The following is a 19,487-nucleotide window of genomic DNA, read 5'->3' on the forward strand; positions in this document are numbered from 1 at the left end:
TATGAAAAGAACATTTCAATTTTAGCTATATACTAAACATTTATTATTGATTCCACTTACCTGTTTAGCGTTTCGGGCAGCAGCAGGCAAACGAAGGAGCCGGCAAAGAAGAGCACGCCCAGTATGATTGAGGGCGCTGCCTTGAAGAACGTGCCCAGCCAGAGGATGTAGGGTGCCAAAAAAGGAGGCCGCAAAGCCAGCCACATGTACCGCCGCCACGCCCTGGCCACGCACACATGTGGGTATCAGTTCGGTGGCATATTGCGAGCCGGACTCATAGGAAATGGCAACACCGAAGCGCACGGCAATCGTCAGACATGCGAGCAGTATGGCATTGTGACTGTGCTGCTGATAGGCGATGGCAATGCCAGCGGCTACTGTGAATATACCGCCCACCAACAGTGAACCCGAGGCCATGCCCTTGCGTCCGATGCGATCTTGGAGTAGGACGAGCAAAATGCTCGATGGCAGCACGGCCAAGGCGCTCAGTGAGAACATAATGAACGGTGAGATGCCCATGCCCTCCACATTACGCGACACGGCATCGTAGCACAGAGTAATCACCATGCTGCAATACAGGACGTATGAGTAATGAGTTTAAATTAGTTAAGCAGTCGACTTACGATTTAAAGAACAGAATGAGTGTGTTTTTGCGCATGCGCGGAGTTTTAAACATGTCCAACAGCGTAGCATGCTTTTTATCATCGCCACCCTGCATCTCACGCGTCATCTGACAATGACGACGGAACTCATCGAAGTCCGCTTGCGTCACATGGCAGCCATTGAAGCGTGCGACACGCTTCAATCGCATAATCGCGCCATCAATGTCATTGCGCGTCACAAGCCACTGAGCGCTCTCCTGCACCACAAAATAGTAGAGCACCACCAGCAAAATAGGCAGCGATGTGCAGGCCAAATAGATCTGCCAATGTCCGGCCCAAACAGCCAGCCAGGGCGTAAACACCAGACCGAGACAATAGAAGAGACCCACGGCCATGTTCAGACCCAGAGTGCGCATGCTGGGCCGAATGTATTCGAGAACTGTTAAAATAAACACAACACATTGCCGATTATTGCTAAAACAAACATTTCGCGCATTAATCTCACCTATAATGTACATGAGATAGAAGTTTGTATCGGCAGCCAGGCCCGAGATGAAGCGGCAGAGTGTGAAGGTGGCCACACTTTTGGTGAAGATCGTCGAGAAATCGCCAGCGAAGCCACAGAAATTCGACAATATCAGCGCTGGAACACGTCCAATTTTATCGGAAAGCAGTCCATAGAACAATGTACCGACAACGGAGCCAATAAAGAACAGGGATTGTCCAATGCGTGCCTTATACGCTGAGTCACAGACCCAGTTCAACTGTTAATTGATGAGCAGACAACACAAAAATAAAATTTCATTTCATTTTAAATAAACAGGTAAACGGAGCAAACTTATTAACTGGAAACCTTGAACTCACCTCAGTATTCATGCTTCTGTAGCCGAAATCATAGTTGTATATCCATCTTTCGCACTCCTGTGTGCTGACTGTTACATTTGGTCCATCGATGTCAGCGAGACGTGTGCACGAAGGATTGTCAAATTTGGAATAGATATCGGCTATTTCTTTATATGTCATATTCACTAACTTCTCATGATAGCACCAATGATCTGGCACAAAACTGATCACTGTTTGCGTAAAGTAATGCTGTGAATAGATCAAATAATTTAAGCATACCGTTGAATGGGAGTGAAACTATATTGCGTATACGCACCATCGATACGATGATATTGATAAAACCAAAAAGGGCGAGTATCATAAACTGATAGCGATTGAAGTCGCCACATTTGGCAAGAATTTGATCAAAATCCATTGTGACTTTTGGCTGAGCTCCTGTTTTGGATATTTGATGTATTCGTACACTTGTTTTTGTACTCTAAAGTTGTTATTGTTGTTGCAGCTGTTGGATGGCCTTATAGGCTTTTTTTGTTTTGTTGTGTATCACAATTTGTTCCGTGTGTCAGTAAAGATAAGTATGTTGTGTTTGTCTGAGTGTGTTCTGTGCTGTGTTGTGTTGTATAGTGTAAGCTGTTGTTACGCAAATAATAAATGTCTATGCATTTGGTTCACATTGGGAGCTTTGGTATCTCTGCAATAAAAAAGAAAACAATCAATTTAAATAGAGTTGAATAATATTTCAATATTATTTAAAAATATACAAATGATTTGTTATACCCGCTACCCATATGGGAGAAGCCGACTGAAAATGTATGTAACAAGCAGATAGAGGCATGACCGACCCCATAAAGTACATATACCGAGACGATAAAGCTGTGTTCGTCTATACGTCTGTCTGTCTGTCCGTCTGTTTGTCCATTAGTCTGTATCTAGATCTCAAGACTATTAGAGACAGAGTTATAATTTTATTTCGACAGCATTTGTTATATTTGTACGCAGATCAAGTGTTTCAAATTTTTGCCACGCCCACTTCCGAGCCCACCAATCGACAAAAATCGAAGAACAAGCTTAATTTTGAAGCTAGAGTCTTGAATTTTCTTCGAATACGGACAATAATAATTTTATAATTCCTAATTTGGTTGCGATCGGATAAAGATTGTAGAACTAACATAATTTTTAGAAATACTTTTGTACTTTTGGTCTCAGTTTCTTTGGCTGACAATATGGTATATTTTACACTCTATAATATACAATATACCAATTATAACCCTATAATTCTACTATTTTAAAGAATATTGACTTGGTATATTTAAAAATTAATAACATTTATTTAGATTTCCATAATAAGAATTTATTGACTTTTGAAAAGAGCCGTACAATAAATTTATATATGCATATAGCGCATAATTGAGAAATGATTTATTTACCAACACCACACTTTGTAATTAATTATAATCAAATCATTAAATGAAAGCTGGCATTAAACACAAATTTATCCAGTTTGTTAATGAATTGAAACCTGTTGAAACTTGACGACATAACGACACATAAATTATTTAAAATTGAAAATGCAAATATATCGCTTCGCAGAGAAAGTTAAGGCTGAGATTCATCGCGCAATTGACACATATTTCAAATAGTACTAAGAAAATGTTATGGAAATTGCTACTGAGAAACACGTTCGTTTACCATTGTTCTAGGAACTAGACTACGCCAGAATTGAGAATGTTGTAATAAATAAATAAACAGAGCCACTTAACACAACAATTATTTAAATTATAAATTAGTCGAGGCAATTTCCAAGCACTCACATGGTTCTATTACATTTAGAGAAAACTTATTGTCGTAAACAAAAAACACGCTTTTCACATGGCGACACTCGCTCGGCAACTGAAATAACTACAAACTAAGGCCACACATTTTATCGAACTATAATTTGAGCTATAACCTCTTATCAGTGGCCAAATATTTATATTAGCGCTTGCTTTTGGATAAAGCACATTTTTTTGTCGTCGCTGGAAGCTGACTAATAATAAGCAGCAGCAGCTGCTCACTTGGTGACTGCTGACTAATTGTCCGCACTGTAGACTGGCCATAAACTAGAAACTTGTCGCTGGTTGTCAAGTACTCAAAAACTAATCGACATCTAATTGAGTCTAAACACGTGTGTCTGGGGTCCCAGACTTCGACTGTCTGCCATCCAATTCTCTCGCACTTTGATTGCGCTACGCAATTTGTAATCCAAAATAGATACACAAAAACAATTTGAATTTCAATTTTATTTTACATTTTTTACAACTGGTTTCACTTCAACGTGATTGCAAAAGATTTCTGCCCCAAAAATGCTGTACTTTTTTTTTGTGTGAATATTCTCAATACTCGTTTTAAGCACGCTTAAAAAACACACATTTCAAGGTTTTCCAAACACACAAGTGATTGTAAGTCAAACATTTAAAACGATTTCTTTTTATTGCACCACAAATACTAGATAAAAGAATTTTGCAAAAACTTTTCTTTTAATTACCTGATGTGTACTTTTATATTTCAAATTTCAAAATACTGTATATCCAAAAATAAACACACGCACTTGCTTCGTGTCTTGATAGGAAAAACAACGAACGGAAATTTTGTTTACGAACAGATCGACAAAAGAGAAAACACAGACATTAAACAAATATGTTTTCTTTTGTTTTTGAAATCAAGTTCTATGCCACAACAGCAGTTATTTGAATATATTTTTTATAAAAATATATTATTTTTGAAATATTGTTTTTGAAATACTTTTGTTGGCAAAGTTCAACGGCTCGATGGCGCACACGTCGCGGCTAAGCAGTCAATTATTTGTTGAGAATTGTTCAGAATTTGTTGGAAAATTGTAAATCTTTTTTTGTTTTGTGTTTTGCTATTTCGAAAGCTTTGCCTGCTGATGTTTTGGGTCTGTGTTCTAGCGAACGGCCCGTTTAGCGCGCAGTTGTAACGCGCCCGCGAAAATCTCCGGCGATGTGTATCCACGAACTGTCTTTTGCGTACTGAGCCAAAGCAACGCAACCGTTTGTTTATTAAAAACGCCAAACAGCTGTTTGACTCGTCGCTGGCGTCGACGCAGACAGCGACGCTGGCTTCAGCGTCGCTGATGACGACGTCGACGGCCAAAACAAATGCAATCAACAGGCAAAAAGCCAGAGACAGAAGATTTGTTTTGCTTTTGTATTTGTGTTTATTGTTTTGTTATTTTTCGGAATCAGTTTTTTGCTTGATTTTCGGTGCTGTACTTCGAACATGTTTTGCCCAAAAATACGCGGGGGAGAGAAACAGAAAGAAGACCACAAAAAAACGGACAGAAATTAGAGAGAAACAGGTCAGCAGCGAAGCCACAAATCGAGACAGGCTTTTGGTCGTTTATGAGGCGGCGCACACGGCGTATACGCGTTGATTGGATTCGATACGATTTCATTTGATTTACATGCTCATTTGGACCTTGTGACGCCAGCACAGCACGCAAGAAATTATATTGCTAATTTGTTATATGCTAAACATATTTAACATCCATAGACACAGACACACTCTCTTGATTATAATTAAATGCAGTTGATTTGATTTTAACACAAACACACACAGGTAATTGCACCCGCAATACCATAAATCAGAATTCTACCATCATTTAACGATTTTATAAGCACTCCTTACGCCAAATATATTATTGCCATAGCACGTGTTGTATACAATTTCAATTGAAATCTCCCCTATTAGCGACATCATATGAAACTGGGGGAAACACTTCGGACCCGTATCGCACTTGGTGTCAACACTCAACAACTGATTCATGAATTAGCTGGCAATCGCTTTACTAATTATTTTATGGCCCCCGACAAATCTGTCTTTTATTAATGCTTTCATTTTGAAATATTTACATTAGTTTATGACACGAGAGCGACCTTTGATGTTCCGAAAAAACAAACTTGAATTTATGTGTATTTCATTATCATAAAAACATAAGATGACATAGTAACGCATATATATGTATACACATATATGTATATATTAAGTAGTTTAGTAGTTTAGTTTACAGTTGTTATCTCTTAAAAGATTAAGTAGACTTCTCTCAAGATCTCTAACATTCCATGATTCTACAACTTTGGGTAAGTCAACGCTGTCATCTGATAAGATGACGCTTTATCATAGGGAAAGTAGCTCAGTTGCAAACTTTGTACTACTTCCAAACAATTGCGTAATTTACAGTGGCCCATATTTATTTAGGGGTCTGTGGCAGAGGTCTGGTAAGTCACAAAAAGCTGCGTGTTTTGCCAATCAAAGCAAATATTTACTGATGGCCATGTTATCTGAAGAAAGCCCGAAATCAAAGCTCATGGCTAATGCTTTAATTGTGTAATTAAAGCTTAATAAGTGTTTTAAGGCGAAATCGCAATGACAACAAAGAAATACAAGATTAGATAATGCCACACGTCGATCTAGCTTGGCACTTAAGTAGCCAAAAAAACGTTCAAGTGCTAATGGCTTTTGAGGACTAAAACTATAGATGACTAAATAAAAAGTGTATAGCTACATATCTATGACATGCGATCTTATCGAGCTTTTTTTCGCTGAAGTGCAAGCATGAAACATGTGCTAGACTTCTTTGTGATAAACTGTACCGATTGCTTAATGAAGCTAGCAAAAATACCAAGCAGATCCATAAAGGGAAGCAAACGAAGCCACTTTGAGATACATACAGCGCATACAAAAATATTTACAGATGGGATTCTCTTTTGTTCATCTCAACGGAAACAAAGAACAATGGTGAAGTGTAAATAAAGTTAAGAAAAACCGCTACTCACATTTTGCAAAATACAACTATCAACAATTGTACAACAAAATCACGCATACGCCGCGTTGCCAACGCACTTGCATATTGAAGTTTATCTTTAATACAATTTCACAACGCCCTATAAATCGCCAGTTAAATCATCTTCCGTTTGCTTGCTTTATGGGATTTTTGATATGACTAAGCGTCAAATGGAGACCAAACACAGAATACAATGGCAAATTGACACTTCTGGTTTCACAGTCTGCAATGCCAACTTCTGCACCTGCTCACCGGCAACAAAAATAACAACAGCACAATAACACAGATACAAGTAAATAATAAATATATAATAATCTGAAAAGCAAGGCAATACCAAAGTGAGAGCTGCCCAAAAATATTTAAAAATAAGTTCACGAAAACACTTATTTAACTCGCTTTCAATTTTAAAATAAGTAATTGTTTATTTAAAAGAAATGTATATATTTATTATATTTAAAATAAACACATTCAATATATTAAATAAATATTTAGTTTATCTAAATATACTGCGAACTTAATTTTTTATGTTTATTTTTGGAATTATTATTTTTTCTGATTTAATTTAACTGAAACTGAAAATTGAATTCGAATCCGCGTCGAAATCTTATAAATTTGAACTCTTTATGCGTAGATGTTTTTTTAGAGGAGTTTCGTTTCGCACAGACGTGCGAAATATTTTATAATAGTCAAAATTAGATGCTCATATTGAACTTACTAATTATGAAATCTTTATGATGGTTTTTTTTCGCTGCGTTTTCGCTTAGAAATTAGCTCAGATTTTTGTATTTATTTTTGGTTTGAGTTTATAACGCGACTGGTTTTTTCACAGTTAACTTGGAAATAGAGCGAGCGACGAGCGACGAGCGGCGAGTAACGAGTAACGAGTAACGAGTTGCGAGTTTTGTTTACAGTTAGTTTTACATTTTGGCGACACAATTAAAAGAAACAAACAACTCGTTTCGCGATCTGCAAATGTGGCTGCTACTCGCGTGACAATTGAAATCGTTTTGACTTCAAGTTCAACGAATGTCTTTGGTTTTAAATGCCTTGCGTGCCAGTTTCTTCAAATTAATATGTATGCGTCAACAGTTGCTTTATATAAACTACTCTCACACACACGCACACACACACACTTTTAAGTATTCTGTGCTCTTACAGTTTCAAATCAATGGCATCAGCTGCGCAGCACGCTTTTCATTTGTTGCATGTGTATTCAAAGTTCTATATATTCTATATATGGATAACTTCCAAGAAGCATGGGGGATGCCAGCAAATATGGCGTCATTATGTCTCCAGCACGTTCGTTGCAGTTGTTGTTTCCCCCTGCCAACTACATGTGACATAACATAACTGTCATAATCGTATAAGAAATGTTCCCTCAATTTTCTCAGCATTCGCTTCTATTAATATTTAATTGTTTCTAATGGCAAATGTTTGCTTTTGTTTGTTTGTTGCTGCGCTGTCTCTTATTCATTTCTTATGAATCTATTCCCCTAAGCATGCACACATGGGGGCATTAAATTTATGTATATAAATAGATATTTATATAAAACACTTGCCGTCAATTGAACAGTTTATGCAGCGCACATTAATAAACTCACAATTAAACTTTTATTTGGTATTATGCAGAGTGTCTCTGATAAGACGATTTACATACCAAATGATTGCTATATGATTATTACAGGCATGTGCTTCGGTATTTTATACGGGTTTCGGAAATTAGAGACAATCTTTTTATGCATGGAAAAGTAACATAATCTGGGATTTGTTCTTTTAAGTTATCTTCATGAAAACATTGTTAATTGGCTTCAGTTTTTACACCCCTCATTTATGTATAGGATTTTTTATAGAAGTTATCAAGAGTCCACAATATTCTCTGTCTTTTTAAGTCTAAAAACCAAATAAACTTATAATAGTTTACCTATTTTTACTATTATAATTCGTTATTAGACTCTTTTAAAAGGCAGGTAAGTACTAAAAATATACCAAATAGTATATTTGGTATATCTATTGAGTACCACATTCAAAATATACCATAGACGACACAATATACCAGATTGTCAGCCAAAGCAGCTGAGAGCCCTAGAAAGCAGCCGTTTTTGCCCATACAAAAGTATTTCTTTAATAACTTCCACAATTATCTGATCGCAACCAAATTTTCAGGAATCATAACTACTATTGTTATTATTGTATACACGAAAATACGCAGCTCTAGCCTTAAAATTACGCTTGTTATTCGATTTTTGTTGATTTGTGAAGACGGAAGTTTGCGTGGCAAAAATTTTAAACAAATTTAATCTGCGTGTAAACATTACAAATTCTGTCGAAAAAAAAATTATAGCTCTATCTCTTATAGTCTCTGAGATCCAGTGTTTCCTACGGACAGACGGACAGACAGACAGACAGACGGACATGGCTAGATCATCTCGGCTGTCGATGCTGATAAAGAATTTATATACTTTGTAGGGTCGGAGATGCCTCCTTCTACCTGTTACATACATTTCCTGACGGCACAAAGTTATAATACCCTTCTACCCTATGGGTAGCGGGTATAAACAGGACAAATTCTTCAGATAATGTTTAAACTCAATTGTCAAACTTGCTCTTCAATAAATTCATTATTAACAAATTGAACTTCAATCCAAACGACTTATTGTAGTCACTGAAACATTTAGATATCATCGCATAATACTACAATCGAATTGAATTCAATTAATAAAGACAAAACATGGTGAAATGTCATTTATAGTTTAATCGATCGTGAATCATATTTATAGAGAGGAAAATAACAATGCTCAATTATTGTTAAAGTTGTAAGCAGATAAGATACTAAAGTGGCGGAACCAGTTGGCAACAGATCTAAGAGAAGTTCTACAACATGAACTTGAGCTTCAATAAGAGTGAACAACAATTTAAGGGCACACATATTTCACATAATTAGCTGACTTACTTGAAGCACAACACAGAAAAAGGAAGAAGCAAAATACTACAATTGATGCAACTGATAAGAGGCCACCGGACAACGTGCTTACAACGTAGTTTCTTAACTCAGGTATGAGTACAGCCATGCAAATTGATAAAGCTCGTTGAGCAGAGCACAAGCAACAAGCCACCAACTGACTCGGACTGGTTAAAGTCAGTTGTAACCAACTACCAGATGCCAGTTTGCCAGTTTGTCACTGTGCCAGACAACCAGCTAGTTTGCCACATTGCCAGACATCGACAGAGCGAGAGAGAGAATGCCACAGATAATGCCCAGAAAAATGGCGTCAAAAACCGATTGAAGAATAATGAATGCGATAAGCGTAGCTCCCCAGCAGATTCGCTGATGCTAAACATTTTTTCGACAGGTGTCAACTAATTGGCTTGAGTTCTGGCAAGTTTATCAGTTGTTACCTGCTTTCCACTATAATCTAATTCACTCTCTGCTTCTACCTGATACGCCCTTCAGTTCAATGGCATTCGACAATTTGAGCCAGAGAACGTGCTGCCATGTGTAGTAGTCACTGAGGTAGACAGGCACTCATAGTTTTGCAAACCTTGGACTCTTCAAATGGAATAAACAATGCTAACCTTGTGCGGGGGAAGTTGATAAAGCTTTTGATTATACACTGCTTGAAGCGCCAAAAATAACACAATATTTAGTGTATTCATATATAAAAGAGACTTTGCATATAAGATTTTGTTTATTTGCTATCAGCACTGTTTTAATCCCCAAAACTCTGGTCAACTTTTATTCTAGGAATTTCGCTCATTTCAATTGATCTGTTTTGATTTGCCAAGTGGCATTCAATTGACGAAAGTTTGTTGCCAGCACAAAATGTTTGCCGTCTTTCATAATAATAAACTTGGAATTTTACCAGTTGAGATCTTTAGGTAAGCAGAACCTTCAATCAAAGCAAAAAGCAAACAAAATAAAAATAAAAGAAGGAAAAAAAACTATTCAATTGTTGGGTTAAATAACAGCGCACAAACAAATGCAAATATTATATAAACGAGGCACTGAAGGATAGCGTCAAGTCATCGCCGATCGAAGCTCGGTATCAAAATAAATCAATTGAGACTCTCTCTGTCTATGCGATACGAAAATACGACGCGATACGACTTGAATTCAGCACGCGTATGCAAATGATCTCATGTTTGATTATGTTTTTTTTTTGTGCCAGCATAAATGTTGGGAATATTCCATGGAAGCCACGAAACCGTGACGTAAACAAATTGATCTGGCTCAGGGTGTGGTCAGCAACAAATGTAACAAAAAACAAATGACAGAAACTAAAATACAAAGAGAGAAATCGTCAAGCAATTGACTTGGATTATTCGTTTGCACTTTCAATAAATTAATACAATTTTAGCTGAATTTTCAAAAGAGATTCTCTGCATGATTTCGAAAGGAAACTAACCGAGAAGCACAACCAAAAACAGCTGATAGCTCAGCCAGACTAACGATGACGAAAACAGCTGGCACAAAACGTTCTTTCCTTCTTCCGATCCAACTAGCCAGACATCTAAAGTAGAACCACTAGAACTACTATCACTAACACATTATAAGTAGAAATGGTAGCCAAGTCTTTCAGTCAACAGCAACTACGTCGTTGTCTGTTGTTGTCGTCGTCGGCGCACGCCGAGATTGTGCAATGATAAGCGTTCGGCAAACAGCTGCTCCCCCAACTCTGGGAGCCTCTAGGGGTCTCTAGGGGTCTCTAGGGGCTCTAGGGGCTACTGCCTAGAACCAGCCACTTTCTGAAGTCAGTCGCATTGACCCTCAAGCAATAAAGCCTTAGCTGAGGATAGCTAGTTTCAACACTTGGCAACACGGACAACACACTTCAAATACACCTATTTATAACACACACATAACTATACTCTATGGAAACAATGCTCTCTGGTATATACTAGATAATTCCGAGCTATATGCTCGAGTATTTATCATTTCGAGCAAACAACAACGCACATTGCTGTGGCCTCTTGAAATGAGTCAAAAACGTGACACAACTTTTTTGTTCATGCTTAATTTATTTATGAACAAACAATTTTTATCTATTATATTTCTTGTGTTTTCGTTGTTATTGTGTTATTGTTTATTGGAATTTATCGTTTAACGTATTTTTAGGACAGCACTGAAACCTGTTGACGATGTTCGTTTCAATATACTCGTAAGTGAGCATTGAATTGGGTTATTTTTTTGCTGTTCTTCTTAATTAATACGTGGAAATGCAGTTTCGAATGCATTTAAACCTGTTGCCAGTGTTTGTAAGTGGTGAAGTTAATAATCTGTTTGTTTCGCGTATAAAGTTCAAGCAATCAACTGCCATTTATCAAAGCGAAGTCAGTCAAACCCGTCAGAAACGTGATGCATACGAGTTAAACACGTTTACAGCAGCTAACAACAAACGACAACAGACGGTTCTGTTATGATTGTGCATAAGATATAAGTTCCAAGAACAGAATATGAATATGTGATTGTTATTAGCTTCGGCTGCTAGCAACAACTGGTTAATAGAAGTTGCCAATTTATCTCTTTGTTGATAAACAAAATGAAATTGACGTAGAAATTGCCGTTTACCTAGAAACGTAACCAGCATTTTACGCTGTGTGTGTGGAAACTAATTAATGAAAGAGCCAGCATACAAATAATGAATGCATCAATATAATCCAGTGTTGGTTAATGCTTCATTTGAAAATGGCTCCTCTGAAATTTTACTTCCGTCTATTGTCTTTATTTACATGTTTGGAATAAACATATTTAATAACTATAATTTGGCTCATCGTTTTGTTCGTAATCATTAAATTTATTTTACAAGTTCTAAATTAAATTCTTTATTACTTGAAATGAAGCATCCCATTTCTTACGGTGTATTTCTGCCTGCATAGCCTTTGATTACTTTCAATTGAAAGACATTAATTTATTATGCAATCATCTAAATCCTTTTGACACATTTTCCAAAAGCTCAAACAACTCCCCGAATCAACAGCAAACACGCTTCTCTCTCCAAGGCAAGGTCGAATGGAAACATTAAAATGTTCATGGTGAATTTTGCAAAATTATTCAATGTTTCTTGTTGTCATCGTTGTTGTCAGCGCAGTTGCTTCCTCGGTCCTAGTGTTAATGATGTGTCGACCATAAAATTGAACTACTGAAAAGTGTTTGACTAGGAAATACCCTTTAATAAGTTTCTTTCTTCTAGACAGATGTAGCTTTACAATTGTAGTGAATAATAAAATAGTCAATCAACTTATTTTGCTTTTGGTTTTCAACAAACAAATAAATTTAAAACGTTTCTTCTGGTTTTCAACATGTTCAGGGTATAAAAAAGTAAGCACATCATCAAGTTGAAGCATAACATTAAATTTACAATAAAAAGCAGTTAGCTAAAGCGTTGCTTGCTGCAAGAATTTAAATGCCAAAGGCAAACGAGTGACACATCTTAGGAAATAACAAACACTTTGGCTGCAGATCAATTAACAAGAAAAATTAAATAAATACGAGGTAGATACTAGGATATACTACACACATATACATACATACATATATATAAGGTATATAATAGAATTTTGTTTATTTTTAAAACGCACACTTAACGATTACAATATATGTACATACTTATATCTTGTGTAGCGTGTGTTGATGTAGGTATGTGTATATAGTATGTACAATATATGTATTGGAACAGTTGCCACAGTGTTGCATAAATTTGTTAATTGCTATTTTTATATGCAACACTTGGCGACTGAAATCGAAATTGAATATTGAACAAAAACTTTCCACTCGCCTCCGAGAAATTTAGCATGACGCTTCCTCTGCCTTTTCCTCAGCTGCTGCCGCTATCAAAGTTCTTCTCTTTGGCTGCCACTGTTGCTGCACTTCAATTGTCGTCAATTAATTGTTATTATGTATGCACACGCACATACACACATACACACAAATTCACATGTGCATTCACACATTTCTATAAAACAAAAATATATTGCACTTTATCGCACACAATTCGTTTAATATTGTTTTTATTGATTTCAATAGAGAAACTATTTATAACACTTGAGAACTCTTGCACGATTCTTTTCGTTATTTATAATTTACTATTATCATAGTTTCTTTCTTTTTATGCACAGCACATGCAAAATTCACCGTTAGTCCTCCGACTGCGCGTTTAGCTTAATTTCGTATTTATTCTTTCTTTCTTTTTTTTTGGAGGTTCGCTGCTGCGCGAGCGCCGTCGCCAAACTGTTCAACTATGCTGCTGATACTGCTCGGCAGGTATTCGAATATCGGCCATGACTTTGAGAACCGGCAACAACAACAGCGACAGCGAAACTATTAAAACAACAACAACACATGCATAGTAGAGCAAAAGCGCAAATACAACAAGTACTGGCAAATTACCAAAAGAGCAACCACATCAACAATGAAATACTCTACGTTTTTAGAATACATATTTCCTAAATTAGGTTTAACATTTAATAATTAACTAATTAAATTATTAAATTTCCAATAGTTACTACATTATATTATAATTATTTATATTAATATCTTTTAAATATCCACTTAGCGCATATACCTTTTGGATTCACAGACAGTGTATTCTATACTACATTGTTGTTGCTCTCTTGGTTATTTGCTGCACATGCCCATCCCCCATTCGAATGCAAATTGCGTTTGCGTTTGCCTTTGTCTTTGTCTTTGCCATTGCCATTGCCGCTCAGCTGTTAGCGTCGTTTTGTTTTGCGTTTTTTTTTTTGTTTGGTCATTGCTTTGTTGCTCATGCGTTTGCTATACCGTATAGAGGACCTACTGTGAATGAGAGAACCAGTTTTCACCGGTAATCTGCAACCTGTCCGACTCAGTCTGGGTGAAGTCTGTAATAGGCGCATTTTGTAGTCTATATGATTATAGTATGTATAAGTGCATTACATAGATAGTTTAGTTCCGAGCTGGGCACTTTGCCAGCAATTAGTAGTGCAAATGACATATATGTACCATAAATGACATAATTGTTTACAGCATTCTCCATACTTATGATTCAACGCTAGACTGCATTATTATCCGGAACGGAAAGTCCCCGCGAATCTGGGATCATGCTACACTTATCAATATCCCAAAAATGTTTTTAGTAATTAAAAAGTCTTATTAAAATGCCATGCTCCATTATTTAGTCGTTTAAATAATAAAAAATGTAATTACTTAAATACTTTTTTAATGTATTCTTTTAATTATTAAACAAAATATACAAATCTCATTTGTTATTTAAAGACAATTAATTCCCCTTTGCGGTATGTTTGCTCGCGCTGCAATCTGATAATACTGTATTTGACCTGAAGTAACCCAACAATTTTCCACAAACTAAACTCTGATGGGAATGAAAAGTAAAAGAGCAATTCCCCTTCATTTTAATGAAACTACGTCGCAATTTTATGATGCAGGTAGCATGAAAAACAGATCAAACGCATAATGAAAGGGGATTTTAACCCTCTTGACGGATGTAAGGGATAACCATTGTTAATAAAAGGAAAATCCGCTGCATCGTGATGGGAAAAAGCATTGACACAATAAATAGAAAATGAAATGCAAGGGGAATTTCGTTAAAGGGTCTCAGAATATCACTTTAATGGGGTTCAACTCAATCGAACGAATGTCGACAGTTATTTATATTGTTCAATCTATTGTTGAACCAAACTGAACCGATTCAATTTGCGTTTCATGTTGATCGAAGAAAGTGACGTACATGTAAATGTGTATTTCTAATGAATAGTGCAAAATCAGACAAAATACTATATAGAAGACTTTGTATTTGTTTTGATATTTGCGTCTAAGAGCGTTCACCGCCCTCTCCTTCTCTCTCTTTCTCGCTGATCTCTTCCTCACTCGCTCTCATTAATGTTTGTCTCCGTCTGACGATAATTAAAATGCCGACGACCTTCGCAGTGATTTTTGCGAGTCGGAAACGGCTGAATATCTTGTTTTCGTAAGATTTGCCATCCTAACAGCCTTTTAGACTTATCGCTTACTCATTCGCTAATTGTTGTTATTTCAGTTCACATTGTCGTCTAAAAATTTAATGAAATTTCTTTTCTGCTTTCTTTTCCATTTCTTTGCTGCGCCAATTGTTTATCGACTTCATCAGCGGTAGACATCTTTATGCCTTTTCATTAATTTATTTTAAAAACATATATCCCACACGTTCGCATAGTATTTGCTTTTATAAATCACAACTTTTTACTGTTCTATAATCTTTAATCAATAATGAACAGAAATCGTTCATAGAATTCAAGACCGACTTCACATCGATTTAACTGTACATTCATATGTGGGGCATTGCAAATGTCAATATTAATTTAATTCAATCTTCGTTAATTTCCCATTTACATTCAGCAATCGCGTGTCGTAATTAATCTATGTTTATCTATATTTATATCGATACACTTTGTGCGTCTTATAGAAACGTATATATAATTTAAGTAGGCTATAAGAAACAAGCGGTATATAGACGTTTTTTAATCTACCCAAACAAAAAATTCTTATTCCACTTTATAGTATCTAATTATCGATCATACTTGACAACAAGCTCGCAGCTATTTTTAATCTCAACAAGCTCAGTAAATAATACAAAAATCGTTTAGTTCAGCTCTCTATTATGGCGCCCGCATGTCTCTGAAGAAGTCGACTAAATGCGCAATTAGTTCCGACTGATAAGAAATGTGTAATTGTATAAGTTTCTAAAGCCCGCCAGCAATCAACTTAACTGTTTGCCTTTATGAATATTTAAATAAATAAATTTAACCAATATTGGTGTAGGTCGCACTTTAAATAATATTTGTTTTATTTCATATTATTATTTATTCATTAAAAGTGTGGCAACATGCATTTACATTGTGAGTAATTCATTTCAAATACATTTCTAGATTGCCCTGGGGGGATTTTTTTCGTCAAATAATACTCCGAGCACGATATTGTTATGTGTTTTTGGGTTTTTTTGTTTTCAAAAATCGAAACTGTATTTTATGCTTATGCTAATTTCCAAACGAAGTAAACAAAACAATTAGGAGTTATCAGAAATAAATGTGTAGACAAAGAGGTTATCAATTTGGAAAAGGATTTCAGCGGTTGAGGGTGTTATAAATCAACGTCTATAGAATTGAGGATGAAGTGAACATTTTCAAACTAATCATTTTCCGACAAGCAAAAGACTCGTGGAGATGGTTCTCCCAAGGGGCAAATGTCATTCCTGTCATGTAAATGAAATTGGCATTGCCAGTGACGGTTGGCCATTGCCTATATATAGCTATCAAGGACAACTACATATCTACAAAATATGTATAGATATATATTTGTTTTATAGAGCGGTGCAAGAGCGTAGACATTGCGTTACATTATAGAGACTCAAATCGCGTGCGCCTTGTTTTCTTTTTATATTGAAATCACACTCACAGATACTACACCTCTCTTATAAACATACCCTAATTTATTTACACAAACATACATTCTCTTTTTTTGGTAAGAGTGGGGGAGGGGGAGGAGAGAGGACTGCATATGAAGACCACATTTTGTATGGTAATATCCGGCTCGTGAGTCAGCACATTTGTAGTTCTTCCTTTATGCAAACGCTACATAAATGCTTTTTATGCTTTGTTCGCTCATGATACGAGAATTGTTATTGATGTTGCTTGGCTTCTGGTTGTTGTTGCTGTGTTTATTCATTATTTTGGTCTTTAATTCAAATTTGCATAGCACACAATAATTTGGGTAATTAATGCGAGTTAACAATCAATTTATTTACTCAACAATTGATATATGCACTTAATAGTTTATTTATGATTTGAATTCTGACATCATAGAAGGCAGATTGAGTGTTCAACAGATAGACAACATGGCGTATACGTTATGTTTAAACATTATAAGCCCTTTTGAAAAATATGAGAGAACAGATTACTACTTTATTGCTTCTCTGTTTGAATTCGTTTTAATTTATTGTTTATGCTTGCAAAGGTATAAATCTTTTATTGTCGCACATTTGAACTAAATTTATGGATAGTCGTAAAAAAGCATATATAATTTAATTAACTCAGCATGCGCATTGCAGCTGATGCTAAGCTCGTGACTGCCTCTAAACCTTTCAGCAACTAAAGTCAAATAACTCGCGTTTCACAACCTCTAGAGGACACGTTGCGTATGCTTAATTTATGCTCAAATGCAAGTGAAATCAATAGATCATTCGCAATGTTTGTTTTCATTTACGCATCGTATAACATGAATGAATGGTTTGTCAACATTCGGTTGGTGTAACTAAAATAAAAGTTTATTATTTAAGAATGTAATTAAAAATATAAAACTTCAATACATATTTTGGAAAGTTGTCGCCACAATGATGCTGACAGAAAGCAAACAAAAGAATGGCAGCCAACAAACTTCCGTTCTGATTTCGCTTAATAACCAGGGAATTGATTGGAGTGGGAAGTGGTCACTCAGTCAGTCACTCAGTCGGTCACTCAGTCGGTCAATCGGGGCCATTGCTTGCATTGTAATTTGAGTCTGGAGTGTCGATGGATGGGAGGTTCCGCCACCATTAAGTTCAGACCAAACAAAGTCAAGCGAAGCGATTGTAGGTAAATAATTGAAATGGCATCAAGTGAACGCAGTTAATTACTATGCTAATGCCAGATATCATAACGGCCCTGGGGGCGCTTATGACTAATGCGAAAGTTCAGTTACCCACTTAATGCCGCTTATTAAATCAATAAAATTATCAACAACAATTCCTTGCGAAGAAGCACAACGAAAGTTACCTAAATGAAATTTATAAGCCTGCTAATAAATATTTATTAAATTACTTTTCAAAAGTTTTCTCCCCATGCCGAAGGTCAACTGTATTTGCTATGCATTAAGTAGAAGCAACTGAGTAAGTGAAAAGAATATTAAGTATACGCAACAAGTAAATGCAAAGACAACTTATACTCAGCTGTCTGTCGTTAAAGTCGACTTGATTCATCTCGCCACATGTGAAATACTATATACGTTATATGTGTATGTGCGAGTCTGAATAATTATAGATTCCACCCACAGACAGCTGAAGACCTCTGAAGACAACAGAATGGATCATCACAAAGAACGTTTGTTCGGAAAAACTTGTCAAACAAAGAGACGCCAGCGCGTCGCATTGCAATTGCTAACACGCCAAAATTTAGCAAAGAATGTAAAGGAGAGACGGCCAACAAAGTGTGGAATGTCAGACAGAAGAAAGAAGGGAAGACTTTGGACACTTCCTTAAATGTTCTACCGGCGCCGCCGGCAACTAAAATCGATAGTCGAGAGAAGCACAAAGGGTCATTTGTATATGTATTTGTATAGTGGCAAAAGGCATTCGCTTGATTTGTTAATTGCAATTATTATTAAATAATCCGCACAGATACTTAATTAGAACATACTTGCGATTTCCGGCAGCTTCTTCTTCTTGTGCGTGTGCGTTTTAGTATGTGATGATTTGTGCTGACCGTGCGTTGCTTTGGTTGCCAGGACAACTGATTTTCCCTTAGGGCAATGCACAACGCTTCACCAGTGCTGGCCAAAGCAATGGATTGGGATTAAGGCAGCTGCAACTAGCGGCCACAATCGAACCCGGCATTGTCCACGCTGCCGTTGGGGTTTTCTCGATTTTGTTGTTTACACCAGAAATCCGCAACGCAAACTGAATGACAACAAATCGACCCGACTCGACCGAGAACGCAGCCAAGAAATGTACACAAAGTGTACGAAGCGCGGGCGCGAAGAAACGACAACGAGAACAAGAACGCGAGCGAGTGAGAGAGTAGAGATGGCGAAGGAGCGTGGCGAACAAAAGCGCACCACACTGTGGAAAACAAAGTAAGCGAATGAAAATTATTATTTTCCTTCTGTGCTGCAAACACCATCTGAGCTATGGCGGCAAGCAATCAGCTGCGCTCCCAATTGCGTTTCCCATCGCGCACGCTTTTCTCATGTGACGTCATTGTTTTGGCACATGCGCAACAACAACACGAGAGCAACAGCACATGCATGCCATATACATTGTATATCCTATACTACGAGTGCTGTACTCTATTATCTATTGGCCATCTCAGTCCCGCTCTTGGCCAAAACACACACACACACAGACACACTTAGTGCTTCCACGCGCACACACAGCAACAAGCACTCATCACTGTAGTGAGGCTGTGTGTGTGTGTGA

General features: G+C 36.7%; 1 protein-coding gene across 1 annotated transcript in view; it reads right to left on the reverse strand.

Annotated features, from left to right (window-relative positions):
* The window catches only part of LOC132783886 (organic cation transporter protein), a 19,789-nt gene extending 828 nt beyond the window's left edge, over nucleotides 1-18,961 (reverse strand). The window contains 7 exon segments of the mRNA XM_060789194.1: nucleotides 61-182; nucleotides 184-568; nucleotides 624-1,041; nucleotides 1,108-1,366; nucleotides 1,467-1,694; nucleotides 1,762-2,136; nucleotides 18,709-18,961. Of these exon segments, the coding sequence (XP_060645177.1) occupies nucleotides 61-182; nucleotides 184-568; nucleotides 624-1,041; nucleotides 1,108-1,366; nucleotides 1,467-1,694; nucleotides 1,762-1,860 (1,511 nt within the window). The 5' untranslated portion in view covers nucleotides 1,861-2,136; nucleotides 18,709-18,961.
* Nucleotides 18,962-19,487: the final 526 nt, after the last annotated feature.

This window comes from Drosophila nasuta, chromosome 2R, assembly GCF_023558535.2.
Source record: "Drosophila nasuta strain 15112-1781.00 chromosome 2R, ASM2355853v1, whole genome shotgun sequence".
Lineage (NCBI taxonomy): Eukaryota > Metazoa > Arthropoda > Insecta > Diptera > Drosophilidae > Drosophila > Drosophila nasuta.